The 25,599-nt window shown below is 39.9% G+C and overlaps 2 protein-coding genes and 1 long non-coding RNA gene across 16 annotated transcripts in view; 2 read left to right on the plus strand and 1 right to left on the minus strand.

Moving 5' to 3' along the window:
- Nucleotides 1–12,493, plus strand: part of IL1R1 (interleukin 1 receptor type 1) — a 75,372-nt gene extending 62,879 nt beyond the window's left edge. For all 11 annotated transcript variants that reach the window (XM_063648496.1, XM_054476028.2, XM_054476030.2 and 8 more), the window contains exons 7-12: nt 1,203–1,268; nt 4,397–4,514; nt 5,284–5,435; nt 7,189–7,332; nt 8,094–8,261; nt 8,969–12,493. In XM_063648496.1, the coding sequence (XP_063504566.1) occupies nt 1,203–1,268; nt 4,397–4,514; nt 5,284–5,435; nt 7,189–7,332; nt 8,094–8,261; nt 8,969–9,375 (1,055 nt within the window). In that variant the 3' untranslated portion in view covers nt 9,376–12,493. The remainder of the gene's footprint in view (nt 1–1,202; nt 1,269–4,396; nt 4,515–5,283; nt 5,436–7,188; nt 7,333–8,093; nt 8,262–8,968) is intronic.
- On the minus strand, nt 5,163–14,734 carry LOC129030564 (uncharacterized). Its single transcript, XR_008500699.1, has 3 exons — nt 14,520–14,734; nt 12,532–12,621; nt 5,163–5,294 (listed from the first exon to the last, which is right to left on the minus strand). It is a non-coding gene; the product is annotated as an uncharacterized LOC129030564 (long non-coding RNA).
- Nucleotides 14,735–18,802: 4,068 nt separating this feature from the next.
- Nucleotides 18,803–25,599, plus strand: part of IL1RL2 (interleukin 1 receptor like 2) — a 56,381-nt gene continuing 49,584 nt past the window's right edge. The window contains exons 1-4 of one of the 4 annotated variants that reach the window (XM_054476039.2): nt 19,913–19,944; nt 20,458–20,527; nt 21,698–21,932; nt 24,401–24,596. In XM_054476039.2, the coding sequence (XP_054332014.1) occupies nt 20,470–20,527; nt 21,698–21,932; nt 24,401–24,596 (489 nt within the window). In that variant the 5' untranslated portion in view covers nt 19,913–19,944; nt 20,458–20,469. Of the gene's footprint in view, nt 19,686–19,912; nt 19,945–20,364; nt 20,528–21,697; nt 21,933–24,400; nt 24,597–25,599 lie in introns of those variants that run through there. The other 3 variants (XM_054476041.2, XM_054476043.2, XM_054476042.2) reach the window with 3 other exon arrangements.

Genomic DNA, 25,599 nt, shown 5'->3' on the forward strand with positions numbered 1-25,599 from the left:
GCACTGGGGAATATTTAAGCTAGGTTAAGTGTTTTTTTTTCTTTCTTTCTTTTTTTTTTTTTTGTTTTTTTGAGGCGGAGTCTCACTCTGTCGCCCAGGCTGGAGTGCAGTGCGAGATCTTGGCTCCCTGCAAGCTCCGTCTCCCGGGTTCACGCCATTTTCCTGCCTCAGCCTCCCGAGTAGCTGGAACTACAGGCGCCCGCCACCACGCCCAGCTAATTTTTTTGTATTTTTAGTAGAGACGGGGTTTCACCGTGTTAGCCAGGATGGTCTCGATCTCCTGACCTCGTGATCCGCCTGCCTCGGCCTCCCGAAGTGCTGGGATTACAGGCGTGAGCCACCGCGCCCGGCCAGGTTAAGTGTGTTTTTGATATTCTCTGTTTCCTTTTCTGATCCCATTTGTAGAAACAATATACTCTACTCGGAGTGAGGTAATATTTTGTTTTCTTCCCAAGGCCCACACCAATGATACTTAGCACTTTTTGTTCACTCAAGGATTCAAAAGTATTTATTGAGCATTTACTATGTTTCAGGAACTGTAATAGGTATACATTAGGGAACAAAACAGAGAATATCCTACCTTCATGGTGTTCACTTTTTTTTTGACTGGGGAAATACCAAGTGCTCAATTTTATAGTTTCTCATCGTTTCTTCATGGCCACAGATCAGCCCCTGAAGCCAATCTTTTCATAAATAAGTCAGATTAATTTCTGGGGCTCCTTGATACTTTTTTGCCTATTTTAATAAATTACAGCATTATTCCATAACCCTGTAGTTCTCACTATTGGGTCATTAACACAGTCATTAAATGCAAACAGGTCTAGTACTGACTAGCCCTTGTGGCCAATAACACCCAATTCAAGGAAGTGACTTTCCACTACTCTCGCCTTTCCTGACATGCTTTCACTTAAGAGAGGCACTTGTCTGGGGACCCAGGGTCCTGGTGATGTGTGTGTTTTTCAGTAGCACCCCACTCTATGGATTCAGAAGGTCTAGCTCTGCCCCGCGGTTCACAGTGTGCTGTGGCCTCTGCCTCAGCTTTCTTCCTTCACTTTCTGCCTCCTGTCTCCTGGCATATGTGCTTTGAACACTTGATGGAGTATCTGGCCAGAAGTCATTTAGTATATTTTGCTAAGTGTTGTCGTCACTTGAGATTCTGATCTATAAGAGACTGACAAACCTTATGGATGTTTTTCTTTCAGAGGAAAACAAACCCACAAGGCCTGTGATTGTGAGCCCAGCTAATGAGACAATGGAAGTAGACTTGGGTAAGTGGGCTCCAGTGAGGATATGCCGGAATCGGTTTTTTTTTTTTAAACATGAGTAAGATAAATTGTATCTTTACTATATATAATCTAAGCCATTTACTGAATATATATAATCTAAGCCATTTACTAAATATATCTATAAATAGAGGGAAAGTGACACAAATTACATCTTAATTTTTTGTATTGCTTGCCTCTGTGGCAAATATCTTGCCATGTCTGATATTTCCAGCCCTACTTTTCTGTGGACACTTACTACCATGAAAACACCAACCAGACACCAAGGTCAAAAGGCCTAGGAACCAGCAATGCCGTTGACTGGTACAGGATTGGATTTCTTTTTTTTTTTTTTTTTTCACAGAATTAAAATATTTAATGACAAAATTAGGGTTTGCTGTAAAAGCGAATCAATACAGCAGGTTTTACTTATCTCTGAATTAAACAAAAATTATATTTGACATCTTAAAGAACTTCTGAAGAATTAATCATTGTATGACAGACATCAGCAGTGTTACAATTTCAGGAATGGATTTCTTATGACCAGATCCAAGCTTTGAGTCAGAAGAGTAAGGCTACAGGCCCCAAAGATGGTAGTCATTCTAGAAAAGTACTTTTCCAAGTTAGTGAACATTGTTTATTCAAGAGTAAAGAAAGAACCCCACAAGCATCTAGCTCTGCACTGTTTAGTGCAGTAGTTACTAGCCACACGGAGTTATGGACATGTAAAATTAAATTAAGTCAATTGATTCATTTAGTTAAATTAAAAATTAGTTCCTCTGTCACATTAGCCATATTTCAAGGGCTTAATAGCCACATGTGACAAGTGACTACTGTACAGACAAGCACGAATATAGAACATTTCCATCATCACTGAAAGTTCTATTGGAAACCACTGATCCAGAGAGAAAAAGTGGTTCTTTGTATCAGAGGACCCCAAATAGGCTGGCCTTGGAATTGTCTTCTGTAATAGTAACTGCATGACAGCAGTCAAGAACCATACAGAGGTCAGAAGGTATATGCTTGTGATCTGCAAATTCAGTACTTGGCCAATTCTGTACTTGTTATTTATGGTGGAAGGTGGTAGAAAGACATTCTTAGATAGAAACAAAAATGTCAAAACTCAAAATTAAATCTGGGCCAATAGGCTCTAGAACAATGTTTCTCAACCATCTTTTTTGCTTTAAATTGTTCCCCTTTAGAGTCTAAAAAGTCTTCTTCCACCTAATTCTCTTTCCTGTCTTTAAATTTCAGTACCACAGTTATCTTTTATATCTGCTGATATACTGTGGCCCTTTGGAGTACCACAGACCATGTAATATCTAAGGTTTTCTTGCCTCTTCCCCAAGAACCAGTTTTTGCCTTGCTGGCCACAGCCCCTGTTGAAAATGCCTGTCCTAGAAGTGTGTAATTGAGAGCTCTGATGCCTAGGCTGCATTGATCTCTCAATCTACAAAAAAAGCTTCAAATTAGGAAATAATTATTTTAATGTATTATATTGACAGTGGATCAGAAGCATATAGTACCCTGTCATAGGATTATCCCGAAGGGTGTTAAACAGGAAATAAGATCCACTACCATTACTCTTAAAATGACTCAGAAAAATAGGAATTGAGAGATATTTCCTTAACTTAATAAATAACATCAATGCAAGCCAATAGTCACTAATATTCTTAATGATGAAATACTATAGACATTCTCACTAAAGCCAAGAGCAAGACAAAGATGCCCATGTAACCACTATTACTGAGCACAGTCTAGAAGTGCCTACCAATGCAATTGAAGGAAAAAAACAAGGTATGCTTACCACAAGGGAAAAAGTACATTTTTATTATTGTTTCGTGAACATACAAATTCCAAGAAAATTCCTGGGAAAAACTAGAATTAATTCTATATAAAGTAGTCAGATAACAAATTAACATTTATAATTAATATTCTAAAATATAAGACTTATTTAGCAATAACCAGCTAGGAAACATAATAGGAAAACAGATGCCATTTGCACCAGTAAATGTCTTAGAAGTGTCCATAAAATGTCTTAGAAAAACTTTGAAAATATGTGGAATTTATAAGAGAGGAAAAAAACTAAAAAAACCAAAACCCTGAATATGAATATCAGAAAAACTGAAATTTAAAGCATGCATTCCAGCACTTTGGAAGGCTAAGGTGGACAGATCACTTGAGGCCAGGTGTTTGAGACCAGCCTGGCCAAGACGTTGAAACACCATCTCTACTAAAAATACAAAAATTAGCTGGGTGTGGTGGTGCACGCCTGTAGTTCCAGCTGCTCAAGAGGCTGAGGCATGAGAGTAGCTTGAACCCAGGAGGAGAAGGTTACAGTGAGCCGAGATTGCGCCACTGCACTTCCAGCCTGAGTGACAGAGCGAGACTGTGTCTCATTTTAAAAAATGGAATTAAATAATGGATAGAGGGATAACAGCTTTTAAAAAGGAAGGCCGATGAGCACCAAGCTAATGAAAAGCATGTTGATTCACCATGAATTCAAGAAATGTAGATGAAAACTTAAGTGATATCTTCTTCTCTCAAAAGGTAATGTCTAACCAAAAACACTTGTTATCTGGTGGTTTTGGGGAAAATCGTGCTCACATACACTATTAGAGAGAGTGTAGACTGATATAGCCTCACTAAAGAGAGGGGGTTAGCTTTTAAAATATGTTTCTTTAATTCAATCTTACTTCCAGATTTTAATACTTCAGGATGTGTACAAACAAGGATATTCATTAAAATATTAATCATAATAATGAAAAATTAGGAAATTGTGTTCATCAATAGGAAATAGTTAATCATAGTGTATATGTATTAGGGAGTGCTAAGCAGCCATGACAGAGTCTATTTTGGAAGACAAATCACGTGGGCCCAAATTCCCAATCCACAGTAATTACAAAATAGGCAAAAAGACCCCATTTCAAAAACTGCACATGTTCACAGAGAAGATAAGGAATGAGATACATAAAGTTACTAATGGTGGTTTTCTCTGGGTGGTGGGTTTAGGGTAATTTTCCTTTTTCTTTGTGCATTTCTGTATTTAAAATTTTAATTCAGTAGCCATTTATTAATCTAGATAGATCAGAAAAAATCAATTAATGTTACGATTAAAAATACATTCTTTGCAGGATCCCAGATACAATTGATCTGTAATGTCACTGGCCAGTTGAGTGACATTGCTTACTGGAAGTGGAATGGGTCAGTAATTGATGAAGATGACCCAGTACTAGGGGAAGACTATTACAGGTATGTATGCTAAGAGTTATTCACATTTTGATGTTAAATCTCACGTGATATTTTATATAACCTTGTCGTCTTAGTTTAAAAGCAAGTGTTAGTTGCTCCTAACCCTTTGCTGCCTTTTTTTTTTTTTTTTTGCTAAGCTAAGTAGAATTTATAAGATCTTGTACATTTAAGGTAAAAAATACATGCCATTGTGGTGCAAATTACAGACCACTTAGAAGCCTTTCTCTTACGTTATACATGTTGCAACATTTCAACGAAGCAATTGTCTTTCATTATTCTTCATATTCCTCAAGTAGCTTAGAAGAGACTCTTTAATGAGCTCAAGAATCAGGCAATCCACTGCTCTCAAAAGCTTCTACTGGTTTCCTACTGCTCATCTATGGGACAAGGATCTCCTGGCTTCCCATAACCTCTCCTTCACAACACCTGCAAAGCACTTTGTCATCTGCCCCAGTCTCCTCTTGTTTAGCATCTCCTCTGTGCCCCATGGAGAACACAATGCATTTGTCTACATTTTTCTTCTTGGAAGTGGTTGGTAATTTTTTTGCTTTCTCTGCTACTGAGAGCCTGTTACTGACAGTGGTCTTGGGGTTGTAAAATCTCAGATTAGTGTTGCCAGCAGTCTGAATGTTGTGACTGTGATTGGGCAGGGTGATTATTTCAGCTGCAATTTTGTCACAAATAAGGAAATACACGGGGTATACAGGTCTTATTTGTAGTTGATGCAATTTACTTACACAAGTTTATTTACTTTCTCTCTCTCGAATAGTGTGGAAAATCCTGCAAACAAAAGAAGGAGTACCCTCATCACAGTGCTTAATATATCGGAAATTGAAAGTAGATTTTATAAACATCCATTTACCTGTTTTGCCAAGAATACACATGGTATAGATGCAGCTTATATCCAGTTAATATATCCAGGTAAACAACAAACTAATTGAAATGCAATTTTGTTTTACTGTAGTAAGATTCCATGACCTTGAAGTTTGAAATGCCATTTCCTCTGCTTAGAACACTCTTCACTTCCTCATTACTTGGGTAACTTTTTTTCTCTTTTACTCTTCTGCTGAACTCTCTCTTCTTGGAAGCTTTTCTGTCCTGCTGCCTACCCTTAACCCAGCTCTCGGCCCAAAGAGAGGAGGTTAGGGCCTCTGTATGTACTTCTGTAGCACCATCTGTCACAGGATCTATGGTACTTAGTTTTCTATACTTAACTATAAATTCTGTGATGATGGCAACCATTTATCTTAGTAATCATTCTATTTCCACAGCTAATGGCAAGTTAGGTCTGGTACATTGTGGGTACCCAATGAATATTTTGAAGTAAATGACTACATTGATGATGCATAGGGTAAGACTAAATCTCCACTTTCAAAGAGGACATCAGAAGTCACTGGGTTTCATGAATTGGTATAATAAAACATAATATTGAAAGTATTTGTGAAACATTTTAAGGTAATTTGTGGTTTAATTAAACATAGGATACTATAATTGTGTGCATGGAAGAATATCTGCAAGACTCTATAAATTAACTTCTATATATGTTTAAATACTGGCAGCATACAAATAGAAATTACATTTAAAAGATAACATTTACGGTAGCATCAAAAATCATCAAATACTTAAGAATAAATCTAGCAAAAGCTGTTCAAGACCTCTGTAATACAAACTAAAAAATATTGAGATAAATTAGAGAAGAACTAAATGGATATACAATGTTCATAGAATGAAAGACTCGATATTATGAAGATGTCAGTTCTTCCCCAAATGAATCTATGGATTCCAAAAAAATTTCAATCAAAATCTCAGCAGTATTTGTGCAAGTGAGAGTCAGTGTTTGTATGGGTGTGTTTTTGTGGACACCTGTAAAAGTCATAGGGAACTGTAAAGGACCAAGTATAGTCATGGTGGTCTTAAATAAGAAAAATAAATCTGGAGGATTATTACTACAGACATCATGATCTTGTATGAAGCAACAGTACTTAAGACTGTAAATGTGAACTATCATTTGGGCCAGCTGGATATTTGTCTGGAAAATGGTATAACTTGATTTCTGTTTTACATCCAAATCATTTAAGTTGGAAAAGTAAATAAAGCTTTTAGATTCCCGTTTCTGGATGCTTACATGGTTCCTGATATTTAGAGGGTACTTTCTTTTTCTTCCCTTTCTTCTCTAGCCCCCTCCCCATCACCTACTCCATCTGCTCCCCAGCTTCCTCTGTAATTATTGGATAACTAAGTAGAGAAGGAGGCCAGGAGAATGTGGAAATCTGAAACTTCCCTAAGCCTCCACCTTATTCCCTTTCCACCAGTCTTTAGTTTTACCCAATGGACTCTCTGACCTCAGGGAACTTTTGTAGGCTTTTGAGTGATTTTAACTTTTCCCTCTTTTACTGTGGAATGCTCTATCTTGTGGTCTTTGGTATTTTTTCCATGTTATTATGTATTATGCTATTTAGGTAGAAACTTCATAGAATGCACCTTAGTTTTATCATTGCTTTGTACATTAGTATCCATTACAAAGTGATAATAATGAATGAGTTAATACTGTCTGAATGCAGTCCATTCCCAGATATGGGCTCTCTGAGATGAAGATATTTAATTTGTTGCGCTCAAAGTTTTAATTCTTTTTGGTTCTAATATTTTTTTTCCTCTTTTTTTCTTTTTGCTATAGTCACTAATTTCCAGAAGCACATGATTGGTATATGTGTCACGTTGACAGTCATAATTGTGTGTTCTGTTTTCATCTATAAAATCTTCAAGATTGACATTGTGCTTTGGTATAGGGATTCCTGCTATGATTTTCTCCCAATAAAAGGTATAATTTTGTATTCCATGCAGTATTTCTTGTTGGAGGTAAGGGATAGTTAGGAGATGTAGAAGATGACTAAGAGGGTTTTTACTAAGAGGGTTTCTAAAATGAAAAGTGGCATATACAAGAATACTAGTTATTCTCACACAGAATTATAGTTTTATAACTCATTAGGCTGAATATCATTGTTTTCTAAGTTCCTGCCTCAACATTCATATTGGTAGAATAAACAGAATAAACAGGTATTTAGAGCATCTGTTTATAAATTCAGTTATGCACAAGCCATTGGGAGGCCTTGCTCTGTGATGAATAGGACAGACATAGATCATACCTTAATGAAAGAAATGAAATGACTAGATCTTCGTGCATCAGGGAGGTTCTCTCTCTCTCCTTTGTTTAAACTTTGCAAAAAAAAAAAAAAAGGAATACCACAATATCTAAAAAAAAAATGAATGTATAGAATTCAGGGCTGAGACCTTTGGGGAAGAAGATGAGGACAGGGAGACTTTAAGGATGGCTCTATACTAAGAGTATACGAGGCAGCCTCCAAATAGAAGAACAAATTTGCAGTAAAACACAAGAAATAGAAACCTTGTAAGAGAAGAACACTTTTTAAAGGGATTATATTTTTGGTATTGCTGCTTCAGTCATGCCATTGTACAAAAAAAGATGAATAGTTCATTATGTAATGAATGTTTGTGATACTGACTTTATCGAATCTCTTATTTTTGCCTTGTGGTTCTAAATACATTATGTTTTTCCTTTAGCTTCAGATGGAAAGACCTATGATGCATATATACTGTATCCAAAGACCGTTGGGGAAGGGTCTGCCTCTGACTGTGATATTTTTGTGTTTAAACTCTTGCCTGAGGTCTTGGAAAAACAGTGTGGATATAAGCTGTTCATTTATGGAAGGGATGACTACGTTGGGGAAGGTATGTGTGTAATGGAACAAAGTAAAGGCTTATTGTTGTAAAACTACTTAGTAAAATGTGGATTCCATCTTTCTAGAAGATCGTGGCATAGGGATATATGTTTCACAATTTTAAGAACCTCTTCAGAAGTGTATGATGATTTTTACATTTATTAAATGCATTTACTTCTCTCATATTTTGTCAGAGCAATAATTAAGTGATTTTCATTTAGTTTTGAAAAACTTAACGACTAGTTAAACCCAACAGTTGCTTTACAACTGATACAATTAAACAGCAGTGGTAGAGACCAAATGATTGAATAATAAGTTTTTAAAATTCCAACAAAGTTTTCTGAGTTCTAAATGAAATATTTGTCTTTTGAGGGCCAATTTTTGAGTTAGTCTATAAAATGGGAGGTTTGCAGTGGCTCACGCCTTTTATCTCAGCACAACCCTGGGATGCCAGGGTGAGAGGGTCGCTTGAGCCTAGGAGTTTGAGGCTGCAGTGATCCAAGATCACACCACTGCACTCCAGTGTGAGCAGCAGAACAAGAGCCTGTCTCTTAAAATTAATTAATTAAAAACATGGGAAACTCCTTTAATTTTAAGTAAGGCAAGAAAAAGGCATTAGGAGCCATACGGTTGTGAAAAGCCTTGTGTGGCTTTGGTTCAGGAGAGAATGATGATAAATAGAATTTTACTTACTATATTGTGCTTCCTGTTTTTCAGACATTGTTGAGGTCATTAATGAAAATGTAAAGAAAAGCAGAAGACTGATTATCATTTTAGTCAGAGAAACATCAGGCTTCAGCTGGCTGGGTGGTTCATCTGAAGAGCAAATAGCCATGTATAATGCTCTTGTTCAGGATGGAATTAAAGTTGTCCTGCTTGAGCTGGAGAAAATCCAAGACTATGAGAAAATGCCAGAATCGATTAAATTCATTAAGCAGAAACATGGGGCTATCCGCTGGTCAGGCGACTTTACACAGGGACCACAGTCTGCAAAGACAAGGTTCTGGAAGAATGTCAGGTACCACATGCCAGTCCAGCGACGGTCACCTTCATCTAGACACCAGTTACTGTCACCCACCACTAAGGAGAAACTGCAAAGAGAGGCTCACGTGCCTCTTGGGTAGCATGGAGAAGTTACCAAGAGTTCTTTAGGTGCCTCCTGTCTTATGGTGTTGCAGGCCAGGTTGTGCCTCATGCTGAATTGCAGAGTTCATGGAATGTAACTGTATCATCCTTTATCCCTGAGGTCACCTGGAATCAGATTATTAAGGGAATAAGCCATGACGTCAATAGCAGGCCAGGGCACTTCAGAGTAGAGGGCTTGGGAAGATCTTTTAAAAAGGCAATAGGCCCAGTGTGGTGGCTCACGCCTATAATCCCAGCACTTTGGGAGGCTGAAGTGGGTGGATCACCAGAGGTCAGGAGTTCGAGACCAGCCCAGCCAACATGGCAAAATCCCATCTCTACTAAAAATACAAAAATGACCTAGGCATGGTGGCGCATGCCTGTAATCCCAGCTACACAGGCGGCTGAGGCAGGAGAATTGCTTGAACCGGGGAGACGGAGGTTGCAGTGAGCCGAGTTCGGGCCACTGCACTCTAGCCTGGCAACAGAGCAAGATTCCGTCTCAAAAAAAGGGCAATAAATGCCCTCTCTGAATGTTTGAACTGCCAACAAAAGGCATGGAGACAGCAAACTAGAGGAAAGGGCAAGAAGGAAATAGCCACCGTCTACAGATGGCTTTGTTAAGTCATCCACAGCCCAAGAGCGGGGCTATGCCTTGTCTGGGGACCCTGTAGAGTCACTGACCCTGGAGCGGCTCTCCTGAGAGGTGCTGCAGGCAAAGTGAGACTGACACCTCACTGAGGAAGGGAGACATGTTCTTGGAGAACTTTCCATCTGCTTGTATTTTCCATACACATCCCCAGCCAGAAGTTAGTTTCCAAAGACCAAATTTTATTTTACAGAGCTTGAAAACTCACTTCAGTGAACAAAGGGATTCTCCAGGATTCCAAAGTTTTGAAGTCATCTTAGCTTTCCACAGGAGAGAGAGAACTTAAAAAAGCAACAGTAGCAGGGAATTGATCCACTTCTTAATGCTTTCCTCCCTGGCATGACCATCCTGTCCTCTGTTATTATCCTGCATTTTACGTCTTTGGAGGGACAGCTCCCTAGTGGCTTCCTCCCTCCGCAATGTCCCTTGCACAGCCCACACATGAACCATCCTTCCCGTGATGCCACTCTTCTGTCATCCCGCTCCTGCTGAAACACCTCCTGGGGGCTCCACCTGTTCAGGAGCTGAAGCCCATGCTTTCCCACCAGCATGTCACTCCCAGCCCACCTCCCTGCCCTGTCCTCCAGCCTCCCCTCGCTGTCCCGCTGTGTGAATTCCCAGGTTGGCCTGGTGGCCATGGCACCTGCCCCCGGCACTCCTCTGTCTCTGCTCTTGCCTGCACCCTTCCTCCTCCTTTGCCTAGAAGGCCTTCTCGCATTTTCTCTAGCTGATCAGAATTTTACCAAAATTCAGAACATCCTCCAATTCCACAGTCTCTGGGAGACTTTCCCTAAGAGGCGACTTCCTCTCCAGCCTTCTCTCTCTGGTCAGGCCCACTGCAGTGATGGCGGTGAGCACATCAGGGAGGCTGGTCTCCCTCCAGCTGGAATTGCTGCTCTCTGAGGGAGAGGCTGTGGGTGGCTGTCTCTGTCCCTCACTGCCTTCCAGGAGCAATTTGCACATGTAACATAGATTTATATGATGCTTTATGTTTAAAAACATTCCCCAATTATCTTATTTAATTTTTGCAATTATTCTAATTTTATATATAGAGAAAGTGACCTATTTTTTAAAAAAATCACACTCTAAGTTCTATTGAACCTAGGACTTGAGCCTCCATTTCTGGCTTCTAGTCTGGTGTTCTGAGTACTTGATTTCAGGTCAATAATGGTCCCCCCTCACTCCACACTGGCACATTTGTGAGAAGAAATGACATTTTGCTAGGAAGTGACCGAGTCTAGGAATGCTTTTATTCAAGACACCAAATTCCAAACTTCTAAATGTTGGAATTTTCAAAAATTGTGTTTAGATTTTATGAAAAACTCTTCTACTTTCATCTATTCTTTCCCTAGAGGCAAACATTTCTTAAAATGTTTCATTTTCATTAAAAATGAAAGCCAAATTTATATGCCACCGATAGCAGGACACAAGCACAGTTTTAAGAGTTGTATGAACATGGAGAGGACTTTTGGTTTTTATATTTCTCGTATTTAATAAGGGTGAACACCAACTTTTATTTGGAATAATAATTTTCCTCCTAAACAAAAACACATTGAGTTTAAGTCTCTGACTCTTGCCTTTCCACCTGCTTTCTCCTGGGCCCGCTTTGCCTGCTTGAAGGAACAGTGCTGTTCTGGAGCTGCTGTTCCAACAGACAGGGCCTAGCTTTCATTTGGCACACAGACTACAGCCAGAAGCCCATGGAACAGGGATGTCACGTCCCGAAAAGCCTATTAGATGTTTTACAAATTTAATTTTGCAGATTATTTTAGTCTGTCATCTAGAAAATGTGTCAGCATGCATAGTGCCAAGAAAGCAAGCCAATTTGGAAACTTAGGTTAGTGACAAAATTGGCCAGAGAGTGGGGGTGATGATGACCAAGAATTACAAGTAGAATGGCAGCTGGAATTTAAGGAGGGACAAGAATCAATGGATAAGCGTGGGTGGAGGAGGATCCAAACAGAAAAGTGCAAAGTCATTCCCCATCTTCCAAGGGTTGAATTCTGGAGGAAGAAGACACATTCCTAGTTCCCCGTGAACTTCCTTTGACTTATTGTCCCCACTAAAACAAAACAAAAAACTTTTAATGCCTTCCACATTAATTAGATTTTCTTGCAGTTTTTTTATGGCATTTCTTAAAAGATGGCCTAAGTGTTGAAGAAGAGTTTGCAAATGCAACAAAATATTTAATTACCGGTCGTTAAAACTGGTTTAGCACAATTTATATTTTTCCTCTCTTGCCTTTCTTATTTGCAATAAAAGGTATTGAGCCATTTTTTAAATGACATTTTTGATAAATTATGTTTGTACTAGTTAATGATGAAGGAGTTTTTTTAACCTGTTTATATAATTTTGCAGCAGAAGCCAAATTTTTTATATATTAAAACACCAAATTCATGTACAGCATGCATCATGGATCAATAGACTGTACTTATTTTCCAATAAAATTTTCAAACTTTGTACTGTTATCCTTGAGAATCTGTTCTTTGTCCAGTCCACAGCTTACCTGCACATCTGCACATTCCCAGGCCTCAACAAGGTGAGGAGACCTTCTGCAGAGAGTTCTTCCTGTTGCGGGGAAGCAGGTGGGGAGGAGCTGGAGGAGTGGAGGGGAGTGGCGGTCAGAGGCTATTGGCTTAACAGTGAGCCCTAACTCCCTTCTTCTAGCTAAACTCTACTCCCTCTGCTCACTTGCTTCTAAAATGGATTAAAACGTGAGCCTTATCATTAACTGTTTATTAACTTCTTATCAATTTACTATTAACTTGTCACTTTGCCTGTCCAAAAAATGATAAAGGGAATATTTGTATAGACTTTTACATTTTACAAAGGGCTTTTATTTGTTTTTTCCTTTGACCCAGAAGGTGGGCAAAATTGGTGAACTTGCTGTCCAAAATGCATGCTCTAAAGCTTGGTAACTCTGTTGGTCAGAGATGACACCTAGTCAGTGCCTCCTTCTTACCTCACAGCAATGCTAAGGGGCAGGTGACTTTCTCAGTACCTGGGGAGAAGGGGCAGGTGGCAGGTTGGCTTAGAGTCTGAGTCCACTATGAACACTGCCTCCACCAGCTACCTGGAGTGAAACCGTAGGCAAAGTATTTGAGCCCCAATTTACTAATTATATAGGTATAATATCTAACTCATAGAGTTAAGATTAAAAAGATTAAATATATTATGACAAGCCTAATGCTTAGCATAAAGCAGGTTCTCAGAAAATGGTTGCTTTGTTAGTAGCAATTCTATGAATTGCTTATCTGAAGCCCTATTAGAATCTGCAAATGGAAGGAATAGAGAGGACTCATAAATTAAAAATGACAATTGACACTAAGGACAAAGTACACAATGTCAAACTGAAGTTGTATAACCACAGAGGCCAGGAACCCTGTCCAGCCCACAGCCCCTCCACCGGCCCCCAACCTGAAAGAATGTTTCTCACTGGAAGAGTTCAGGGAGCTTTGCACCACATTTTGGTTATGATACCAGTTAATGTGCAAACCATTAGGAATATCAGTGCTAACCACCATTTAAAAGTCACACTTTTTCCTCTCCTTGTCAGACAACTTTTCCCCAGTAAATGCAAAATAGGTTTTTAGGGAGTCTCTGGAATTATTTTACAACAGGAATGCCATCTGGTGGGAAAAGACCTGGGACTAAATTCCTGCACTGTCACAGCTTTGAAACCACAACAAAGCACCTGGTTGTATGGAACCCCCATTTTCTCATGTGTAAAACAGGACTTCCTATGTTACAAGATGTTTATGTGTGGAAAGCCTCTGTCGAGTATATGGGATAGAATCTCAAAATATATTTTCTTAGTTTTATCACTTGATGAGTACAGATAAAACAAAAAACTTATTCATCCAAAATGTATATTTTTCAAATTCTAGGGTTTTAGGTGTGTGCAGGGGTTGGGGAGTGATATAATGCTGGTGCTAACTTTTTAAAATGATCACAGCTGCTACTTAATCCCATTTTAGCAAGTCAGGATCTGGTTTAGCATTTTTAATATAGTATGTTCCCCAAGTAGTAATTGAAGGACTTCTAAGTATAAATACCATGCAATTATAAAATCAGAGATTTCCTCCAGCTTATTTGTCAAAAAAACTTTTCGCCTTTGACGTGAGGCTCTAGGAGTGTGGTGAGGTTGGCTTAGCGTGCAGGGCATAGAGAGTGTAGCAGGTGGGGAAGAATGTGGATTGGGCTGGAAGGGAAAAATTGTTCCTCTGTTACTAAAATAAAATACATGAATGAATCACCATAGTGGCAATAATTCATAAAATGGAGTATACATGAAAAAAATGTATGTAGGAAGACAGAGGAAAGGGATAACTTTTTGATGTGATAACATTCATTTTACAACCAAAGATTGTGTGTGTGTGTGGGGCGGGGGGTGGGGAGGGTGTTTAAATTTTAAGGAGAGGAAGAGTTATAGGAATAGGTGGTACTATTTAAAATGAGTATTAATCATTCAAAACAAAAACATGCTTATCTTACCACATGCCGCTCAGGTTTCTTCTGAAGAAGGCTTGGCTGCTCAAAGTATGTAAATCCTACCTATACCTTAAATCTGAGCCCCAAACATTAGCACAGCAGTCTCTCAAAATTTGCAGCTGTTAGACCAGTTGAGCCTGTACCACTTGACTCTAGACTCATAGGAAGCTGTTGACATCTCTAAAGCTGTGTTCAACCAGTTGAGAGATTAATTTACCTACAGGGTGAAGTTGATGAAGCTTGTTTTTCTTAGAACCTTTGACCTGGAAGTGATCCCAAGTGTCATTTGGTTTCTGCTTCCAGGTCTGGGAAGGGCTACAATGATACCATTCTACAGTGTTCATTGGTTTTCCTGTCAATCTACACGTCCTGAGAATGAGATTCCTTAGGCTTCTTTAGTGAAAGGGTATTGCATGTTTCACAGCCTGTGTGGGGATCCACTCCTGCTTTGGTTCATGTAGTTAATCCTTCCCTGGCTAACACTGCATTTTCCCTCCTCAGCCATGTTACATCACTTACCCTGCTTAGCCAGGGACAGACTGCAGCTTCTCATTTGCTTTCAAGGCTGTGGACAGCGGCCATCTTTTTCAACAGTTTTTATCGTCAGATGCTATTCCGTAGCCCTGCCTTCCACACTGTACTTGATTGCTTCTGAATTCTTGTCTTTCCTAAAACTGGACCCATGTCCTCTCTCAAATTCAAAAACACAGGGGAAATATTTGTGTTCTCAAGCCTACTTTTAGATTTTTAAAAAGTGCTAACCATGTGGTTAACATTATGCTAGACACTGAGAAAATTACAAAGTAAGAAAAAACAGAAATCTAGCCAGAGAAGAAGACTGTGAAGAGAAAGTTGTTCAGGAAACAATCTCATATGACAGAGGGTCTTAAACCCATGACTGAAGTATTTGGACTTTACCACTAGGAGTAGGTATATGGGAGATATTGGAGGCAACAGGTTGGAAGAACTTTAGACATAAAAAAACACATTGATAGGGCACTGTTGTGCAGCAGATTGGGAGGAGGTAAAAGGTTACATAGGGAGGTTGTTAGGAAGGTGGTATAGTAATCCCCTTGGGAGTCAATTATATTTAAGACACTTTATAAAATAAATTAGGAGAAACTTCTTTTTATTACGAAAGCAATAATGGTTTGAGAGAATGTGGAAATTTCTAAAACATATAAGGAAGAAAAATGTCACCCATAACTTCACAATCTAAAGATAATTATTGATATTTTATAACCTTTCTGTGGATATAACTGAGACCATATAATACATGGAGTTTAACACTCTTTTTAAAACTTAGCATAAATATTTGCCCACATTATATGAAATACAATCTATAAGTAGTCACTAAGTCTATCAAATGGATGGTCCATAATCTGATAGCTTTGCTGCCTTCATTGGATATCCAGATTATTTCTAGTTTTAGCTATCAGTAGTCGAAGTGCAATAGTTATCCTTTCTCAAATATTTTTACTTCCCTAATCATTTGCTTAGCATATATTCAGAGGGCAAGGTTCCTTTTCAGGTCCTTGATGTTCCATAGAGACATTTGCTCCTCTTACACAAGCAGTGTGTGGCGCTGAGAATACTCATTATTAAATCATTGCTAATTTGATAGGCAAGAAAGGTTATCCTTTGCCAGTTAACTATTAACATGGTTGAATGTTTCACTTAACAATTACAGTCGGAGGCGGGCGGATCACTTGAAGCCAGGAGTTTGAGACCAGCCTGGTCAACATGGTGAAACCCCATCTCTACCAAAAACACACAAAAAGCAAAAAACAAAAATTAACTGGGCGTGGTGGTGCACGCCTGTAATGCCAGCTACTCAGGAGGCTGAGGCAGCTAAGGCTATTGGCTTCATCCATGTTATTTTGGAATTTACAAACTGTTTCCTCCTTTGTGATTTTGCACTAGCTGTTTCCTACTTTGGGGAAAGCCCTTCTCCCAGACCTCCACATGCAGGACTCCTTGCCTTGACAAGGGCCTCTGCTGCACCATAGTCCCTTCTGAAGGGAGGACTTCCCCAACACCCTCCCCATCACTTCATCATAATTGCTTTCAGGGTTCTCACCAGCCTGAAATCATCCTTCAAAATTTTCTTATTTACTTGACACTAGAATGACTGTAAACTCTAAGAGGGTCTGTCTTCTGTACAGCTGTATTTCTGGCACTCAGAATATTACCTGGAACACAGTGGGAACTGTATAAATATTTGATGAGGGACTGAGCGAACTAATGAATGGAGCTCGAGGGAGTGATTAAGCCCAGGACTGCAGGAAACCAAGTGCTTTAAGGACCTCCTTCTAGTCTCCCTGGCTGCTTCTTCCCTTTCTGGAAGTCCATTTCATCCCAACAATAGCAGTCTACTACAGAAATGCTGCTATATATTCCCAAGCCTCACAGAGGGGAAATATGAGAACTTAAGGGCCTTAAAGGTATAAAGATTTTGGTGGAGCCCCAAACCCCCACCCCAACCTAATACTGGGTTTTGGAAAGTTCAATTGTTGCATGTGAATATATTTCTGTTTCATTCTCATTGGGAAACATTATCTGTGGGATATGGCCAACGGGAAATTATCAGATATTTAGTTAGAACAAATAAAAGGTAGTATGCATCATGTAAAATATAAATTTGTATATGAAATCTTTAATCCAAATTGTTGCCCTGCTATCCTTCTGAACAGCCGTCATATCCTAGTCTGAGGGTCAAATAGACTGAAGGTAAAATTCATCCAAGCAGAATTCTGTAATGCTTTCATCACACACAGATTTGTTGCTTTTTGCCTGCTCTCAGAATGAAGTAATGAGTCTCTAGAGGAAGTTGATTTACTTCATTAAAAAAACCAACTGAAAATATATTTCCTATGGCCACTCACTAATGCTAGAAAACATTAAGAATATTCCCATTGCAAAAATATCTGCAAGTGGGAGAGAATTAGACAAGGTGGGGTTGGTAGGGGGATGGTGATAAGCATCTATTACATATTATACACCCTGTTATGGAGGCTTTACAACTGCCACCTCTGAAACTGGGCATAACCTCCCTATCTAAATGTATATAAAATAAAATCACAGGATAGCTTTACATCAGAGCAGTAAAACTGGCAAAATTTAAAAGTCTAACATTACCAAATATTGGTAAGAACATGAAGCAATGAAATTCTTTTCCTCTAAAGGACATAGTTATGGAAAAAAAATAGGGCTTTTCTAATACAATTGAGGATGTACCTACCCAAAGATTCTGCAATTCCGTTCACTAAATGGCCTCTGAAATACTCGCACAAAAGGACATTACTAGAATCTTTGCAGCAGCACCGTTTATAAGAGCAAAATATAAATTTGGAAAAACTTACATGTTCGAAGGAGATGAATACATTTAAGTTTTTTTTTTCAAGGTAATTTAGAACCTGCAGTAAATATTATGGTTTCCTGTTAGTTTTAATTGCTAAGTTTACAATGCCCGGAATCAGTTCTGCCTTCAAAGCCAAGTGTTCATTTTCCACGTATCAGGAAACACATTTGGCATAGAGACCACCCCAGGAAGTTAAATTTCAGATTCACAGAATTAGTAGCAAAGTGCAATGTCAGAAGTGTCCAGTGAGAGGAACTGCAGGGGACTGGGATGGCCTGTCTTAACTTCATACATTTTGGGGCAACCATACCCGTTAAACTTGGCATATATACTAGTCCTCAGGCTAGGAAACAAGATACGACACAAATGCATCTATTCATAAAGTGAAAATGAAAAAAGATAGCGTAAATAAAGATTTAGAAATACCTTTCAACACTGCTCATAGCAATAATTCTGAATGCAAATCATATGACTTTTATAAAAATAGTAACGTCTTTGTTTTGTTTTGGATGAGGACATAAACGCTGAAGAATATACATATACAGAGGAACCTCGTTTACTGCTGATAGTAGGGGAAATAAATAATAATCTCTATTTATAGCTTAAGAAAGAGGTCCTCAAAGAGTGGGAGCCCCATGGGTCCCTGAGAGACCCTTCAAAAAGATCTGTGAAATCAAAACTATGTTCATCATAATATTAAGACCTTATATTCCTTTTTTATTCTCATTCTCTCATTAGTGTATGGTGGACCTTTTCAGAAGCTATATGACATATTATATCATGACACTGATTGCAGAAGCAAATATGAGAATCCAGTCATCTTCTAGTAAGCCAGACATCAAAGAGATCTGCATCTGTGTAGAACAATGCCACTTTTCTCAATAAGCCTGTTTTAGAAAGTAGAGTTATTTTTCATAAATTGTATGATATTTGCGTTAACATGTAATGGGTTTATTGTTACTTAAATAAGAAAGTAAATGTTTACAAATTCTCCCTTTAACTTCTAATGTAGTAATATGGACAGGCATAACCTACATAGACAAAAGCACTTTGGAATCCTCAATACTTTTTTTAAGAGTGTAGAAATCTACAAACCACTGACCTTCAGCCTATCACAGGAAGCTTTGCTATTAGCACAATTATTGCATCTCTGCTCCTATGGTTGCTTTTGTCTCACTGTCTCCGATCTTTCAAAGACCATCGGGAAGAGCTTAATCAGTAATCTATTGAATGGAGATTACATTTTGAATCTTTTCCTACATCTCAGTGCCCTGTGGGATGACTCTGGGATGTCTCCTGATGGCTAGGGCAACAGGTCCCTGTTGACATCACCTTATCGGGAAGTTTTAGACAGGAACAGTCTTCAGGCTCTGAAGTGCTTGAACACCATGGGATGCCTGTCTTACAGAAGTTAATGAGCACGACTCAGGCAGATTCATAATTCTCCTTAGAATTTGGGATGGCTTCCACTTTGGGGTCATTCCACATAGGCCAATGCAGAGCATGCAGTAACTGCTCAAATGGGATTTGGAAAGGAATGAATAATTCATTTAGACGTTCAGCTTGGAATAGACTTAAGCAGACACTCCTGGTGATGAAGAACTTAGATGCCAGAAAATCAGGCTCAAAGACTTTCAAGCCACTTCCTAGTGTGATGTCACATTCCTTCCTACGCTCCACTGGGGAAGGCAGGTCTGCCCCGCCCACGGTGGCGGGGAAATACCTAGGCATGGAAGTGGCATGACAGGGCTCGGGTCCTTGTCATATTTTCCACTCTCCACGAGGTCCTGCACGCTTCAATCCTGCAGGCAGGTAGACACCGGGCCGGGAATCTGGCTGAGCCAGGCATGGGTGGGGCCCTGACAGTAGGAGAGGTGTGCAGAAAAAGACGTGGCAACAATGTGTGCCACTGCAGGCCAGGGATCAGGCCCCCCAGGCGGGCCCCCATCGGCTAGGTGACCATGGGGGAGCCGACTCCATCTCTGGGTCGAGGAGTGGAGCTCGCGGCTACTTTCAGCTCCAGCGGCTCCCTGCCTTCCTTTCTCCTTTCCCGCCGGCCCTTGCCAGGTAGGCCTGCCCTGGCTGCTCCCCAGTGAGCGGTTGTTTGGGGTTTCTGTTTAGACCGCCAGGCTCGGGTGGATCCCGAGGACACAGGCGCGCAGGGGAGGCTCCGTGCGCCGCGGGCGGGGATGGGGTCCCACGTCTGGAACCCAGGCCGCAGGCTGCGCTGGGGGGCGCCCTGGCCCTCGCGGGGGCTCTGGACACCAGCCTGCTTCGCTGTCAGGTGGCAGAAGCAGCTCCCACGCGGTCCCCACCGCGGCCGCCGCCCACTCCTCGCCCATTCTCCTCTGCTGCGGGGCGAGCTCCCTGCCCTGGATCCTGGTCGGGCGCCCAGACGAAGGAGAGAGGGGAAGAGCAGTCTTTGGGGAAACGTGGGGCCAAAGTCGGAGGGCTCCCTAGGAAAAAGGGAAGGTCAGCGGCCTGGGCGGTTGTCTTTGAGATTCCGAGGTCGCCCACGCCGGCGCCTCGGGCCCGCCCTACTGCGTCCTCCCCTCCCACCCTCTTCTCCCTTCCTTGCAGCCCGGTTTGGGGATGTGGTCCTTGCTGCTCTGCGGGTTGTCCATCGCCCTTCCACCGTCTGTCACAACAGGTACGTTCCGTGGGTCCTCCGTTCCCAGGGGCCGCCCTAGTCCACAGGCTCCTGGCCTCTCATTGGGAGCCCCCGGGGATCGCGTCAGCCCGAGCGCGGCTCCTTCCGCTCCCCAGACCGCCAGGCGGAGTTCCGCGGAAGAGGAAACAGCGAACCAGCTCCACGTGCTCGGATGCTCAGCCCTGAATGTCGCCTTTGAGTTTGGAGGTGACTTTGGGGAGGGGAAGGAGTTAGGCAAATTGCAAGTGAAGACTTGAGTAAAAATGCTCAAATGGAATTACCACTGGCTATTTTATAAGATAAAGGGTTATTTTATGACACAAGGTGAAAGCAAGGAAACCGTCAATAGAACAAATTTCTTCTAAGAAATTTGGTATGGCCGGGCGCAGTGGCTCATGCCTGTAATCCCAGTACTTTGGGAGGCCAAGGCGGGCGGATCATGAGGTCAGGAGATCGAGACCATCCTGGCTAACATGGTGAAACCTCGTCTCTGCTAAAAATACAAAAAAAAAAAATTAGCTGGGCATGGTGGCGGGCGCCTGTAGCCCTAGCTACTCAGGAGGCTGAGGCAGGAGAATGGCGTGAACCCGGGAGGCGGAGCTTGCAGTGAGCCGAGATTGAGCCTCTGCACTCCAGCCTGGGCAACAGAGCGAGACTCTGTCTCAAAAAAAAAAAAAAAAAAAAAAAAAGGAAATTTGGTAGAAATGAACTTTAAAAGTGAACCAATTTTTTTTTTTTTAAACAATCGTTTTGGGATGAAATACCTTTTACTCAAGACAGAGTAAAATAACTGGATGGCAGAGCAGAAACAGAAAAGACAAGAAGGGTTGCTTTACTCTGTAGATGAGTACAGGGTAAAGAACTCTGTGGATGAAAAGAACTAAGGGTCGTAGAATAGAAGGGAAAGAGGGAAATCACTCCCGATGGGGAAGAGGTTTGTGAGGAGGGAACGGAGTAAATTCTGTTTTATGGATACATTTAAAGAACTTGGAATTATACTTTATAATCAGAAGGCTATTTTTAGGAAACTTCCAGACTCAAGAAACTCCCAAATAAAATTTCAAATTGGCTGGAAAATTGAAGAGGCATTTAAAAAAACTAACAGTAAATAAAACTGAAGTTTTCTTTCATGGATAATTGTATTGTTTTGTTTTGTTTTTCTTTCCCTAGCTGGATGCAAGGACATTTTTACGAAAAATGAGATGCTTTCAGCAAGCCAGCCTTTTGCTTTTAATTGTACATTCCCTCCCATAACATCTGGGGAAGTCAGTGTAACATGGCATAAAAATTCTAGCAAAATCCCAGTGTCCAAAAACATACAGTCTAGAATTCACCAGGACGAGACTTGGATTTTGTTTCTCCCCATGGAATGGGGGGACTCAGGAGTCTACCAATGTGTTATAAAGTAAGTTCCTAATTTAAAATATAACTAACCCATGTGTGTGTATGTATAAATTATTTTAGGAAAATTCTTAATGAACATAGAAAACTCTTGAGAAGAATTATGTTGTATGTTTTTATAATTGTTACAAGACAATTTCCAGTGAACACATTTTTAAACAGAACAGATTTGTAAATCATTTTTGGAACCTGATATTCATCTTTCCCTATGGAAATGGCACCTCAGACCAGACCCACTCACAAAGTGTGTTTGTCCCAGTATTATTATTATTTTTTTTTTGAGATGCAGTCTCGCTCCGTCACCAGGCTGGAGTGCAGTGGCGGCGATCTCCGCTCACTGCAACCTCCTCCTCCCAGGTTCAAGTGATTCTCCTGCCTCAGCTTCCCAAGTAGCTGGGACTATAGGCGCATGCCACCACGCTTGGCTAATTTTTTGTATTTTTAGTAGAGATGGGGTTTCACCGTGTTAGCTAGGATGATCTCGAGCTATTGAACTCATGATCCGCCCGTCTTGGCCTCCCAAAGTGCTGGGATTACAGGCCTGAGCCACCTAGCCCAGCCGCTGCCATCTTTCTTGAAATGCCAAAAGTTTTTGTGGGAAATGGCACATCCAGATAGGAATGAGCCTCCTATGAGCCCTTTTCACAAGGAATCTGCTTAAGGCAGGGAGTAAGCATCGAGTATGTTCCAGACCTCACTGTGCTAAGAAATATGAATAACACAGGCCTGCTGGTGACTGTGGTCAACTGGAAAGCACATGCCCCTCAAAGGTAGCTGTCTATTCAGGTCAAGCCCATCTTCTCACTTTTCAAGGGAATATGGAAATCGGAATTTGTGTGCGCAACTTTTTATAATTTGTAAAGCTTTGTGGGGCCTGAATAAAACACATCTGTAGACCAAATTTAGCCTGAGGGCCCAATTTCGTGACTCTCCCACACTGGCTTGCATGACCTTAACAAATTACTTGATTTCTCTGAGCCTTAGTTTTTTCTGTAAAATGGAAGTAATGCTGGCCTGATAGGCTTGAGGTGCAAATTAACTGAGATCAGGTGTGAAGTAGGTACTCCATTCTCTCTCTCTTGTTTTGATTCCATGATATTTGCCAGCCACTTTCTGTGTCCCAGCATGGCCCGTGTCTCACTCTGATTCCTGTTAGATTCCTCATTTCTATACACCAGACAGACTAAATGCACAAAATTGAGTGGTTCACAAGTGGAAGTGGTCGTTAGCTCTGCCTGGCTCCTTTCCACAGATTTAGTTGCTAATAAACCGCTCAGAGCACCTGGAGGTCTGCTTTCCTATTTTAGCCTAGGCTGTGAATTATTAACTAGACTTGAAGATCATACATCACATAAATGAATCTGGATGTCGAAGCTAGATTTAAACTATTTAAATCTGGGAGCTGTGAAATGAGGAAAAATAATTTTTAATAGAAATTGACAAAGATATTATCTGCCATGAAAGAAAATGAAAATGAATTCTCCAAGACTTTTATTACTAACATCCAGATAGGATATGTGTTTAGGAAACTGTATATTTTTACTTTTTGCTTTGAAATAATTTTAAATTTAAATAAATTTTGCAGGAATAGTATCAAGAACTTCCTTCTACCCTTTATCTAGATTCCTCATTTTTAAGAATATATTTTTACATTTATCTTATAATTTTCTCTTTCACCATACATATGATATAAATTATAAACAATATTTTTCTCCTAAACCATTTTTTAAACCATTTCAGCTGTATACATCATACCCTCTTAGCCCTTAATATTTCAATGTATATTTCCTATCAACAGTGTATATTTCCTATTTCCTTTCAATGTATATTTATTTATTTCTTACATAATCATAGTATAGTTATCAAATTCAGGAAACTTAAACATCATATAATACCGTAATCTATAATCTATATTCTAATCTTATCAATGGTCTCATTGAAGACCTTTTATAGTGTTTTTCTTTCTTTTCCAGTACAGTTACCAATCTGGGATCATGCATTGCCTTTGGTTGCCATGAATATTTAATTTCTTTTAATCTGAAACAGTTCCTCAGTCTTTGTTTTTCATGATACTGACATTTTTAAGAACTATAAGCAATTATTTTGTATTATCTCCTTCATTGGGGTTTGTCAGGTATTTCTTCATGATTAGGTTCAGCCATTTTGGCTGGAATGCTAGGTGAGTGCTTTGTGTCCTCTTCAGAATATTACTCAGAGGCACATGGCGTCCACTTGCCCCTAGTTGGTGATGTCCATTTTGATCACTCAGTTAAGGTGTTGTCCAGTTCCTCCACTGTACGAATACCATTTGTCCTTTTGTGATGAATCATTTGTGGGTGCTTAGTGCTTTATTAGAGGCAGAGGGTTTGCACAGTGCTGTGAAAATGATTTGAAGACATTTGAAAATGGGCTGAATCATTTGATTTTGTGATTTGTTTTAAAGAGTTTATGAGGTCTCAATCTGTCTTACAGGGGTAGAGACAGCTGTCATAGAATACATGTAAACCTAACTGTTTTTGAAAAACATTGGTGTGACACTTCCATAAGTGGTTTACCAAATTTATCAGATGAGTACAAGCAAATATTACATCTTGGAAAAGATGATAGTCTCACATGTCATCTGCACTTCCCGAAGAGTTGCGTTTTGGGTCCAATAAAGTGGTATAAGGTAAAAAAAAAAAATTTTCTTATTGATATTTTTCTCCTTTTCTTTAAAGCCCACTGTTTGTTATAGGTTAAGTTGTATTTTTTAAGGCAGAATTGGTAAAGAAAGTTGTGTGCCTAAGATACATTAGCTAGCTAGCAGTCATTGATAACGTTACCTTCTTAATTACTGTTTTTAAAAATTTTTGGTTATTATAGCTTTGTAATATTTTATTATTTGGATCCACCACCTTCCTCCAGTTATTCTTATTTTTCAGGCTATTCTTTTTTTTCTAACATTAATTGTGTTTGTTTAAATGCATACTATGTGCACATGGTTCAATAATCACAAATTCTAAGAGGTCACCCCCTGGAAAACCTCATTCTTGCTACCTTTCCATATTTTCTCTGGGCTCATCACACCTTCCTCAGCTGTGGCTACCATGATTAGTGCCCTGTGATTATTCTTGTATAATGCTATACTAGCAAATAAAAAAATATAGTCTAGCTCTTTCTAGCCCTTCCTTTTTTATGCTCATCTTTCTGCACTTTGTGTTTTCATCTTCAAAAGTTCTCTTTTCTTGATGATCCTGGCATATGTTGACATAAAAGGTAACTCTTGGCATGGAGGAGAACGGGCTAGTTATTTGAGATTGGAATTAGTTTTTCCTGCTTGTTAACCCTTGCCAGCACACCCCTCTGGGTCATGAGTTTTCTTTACGGGAAGATTTTCATCTATTGATTCAATTTCTTTAATGGTGAAAGAATTATGCAAGTTTCTTACTTTCTCTTGTGTGAGTTTGGTAAGATTTTGTGTCTTAGGAAGTTTCTCATTTCATTAAAGGTTTCATATATTCTGGAAAATTGTTTAGCAGCTCTTCTCTTTTAATGTCTGCAGACATCAAAACCTTCAAAGTAAGGTTCACCTTCAGTCATTATTCATTCTTTCTTACACACACACACACACACACATGCACACACACACTTACTTCATTAGTTTCATCAGAGACTTGTCAGTTCTAGTACTC

The sequence above is a fragment of the Pongo pygmaeus genome, chromosome 12 (genome assembly GCF_028885625.2).
Source record: "Pongo pygmaeus isolate AG05252 chromosome 12, NHGRI_mPonPyg2-v2.0_pri, whole genome shotgun sequence".
NCBI classification, from domain to species: domain Eukaryota; kingdom Metazoa; phylum Chordata; class Mammalia; order Primates; family Hominidae; genus Pongo; species Pongo pygmaeus.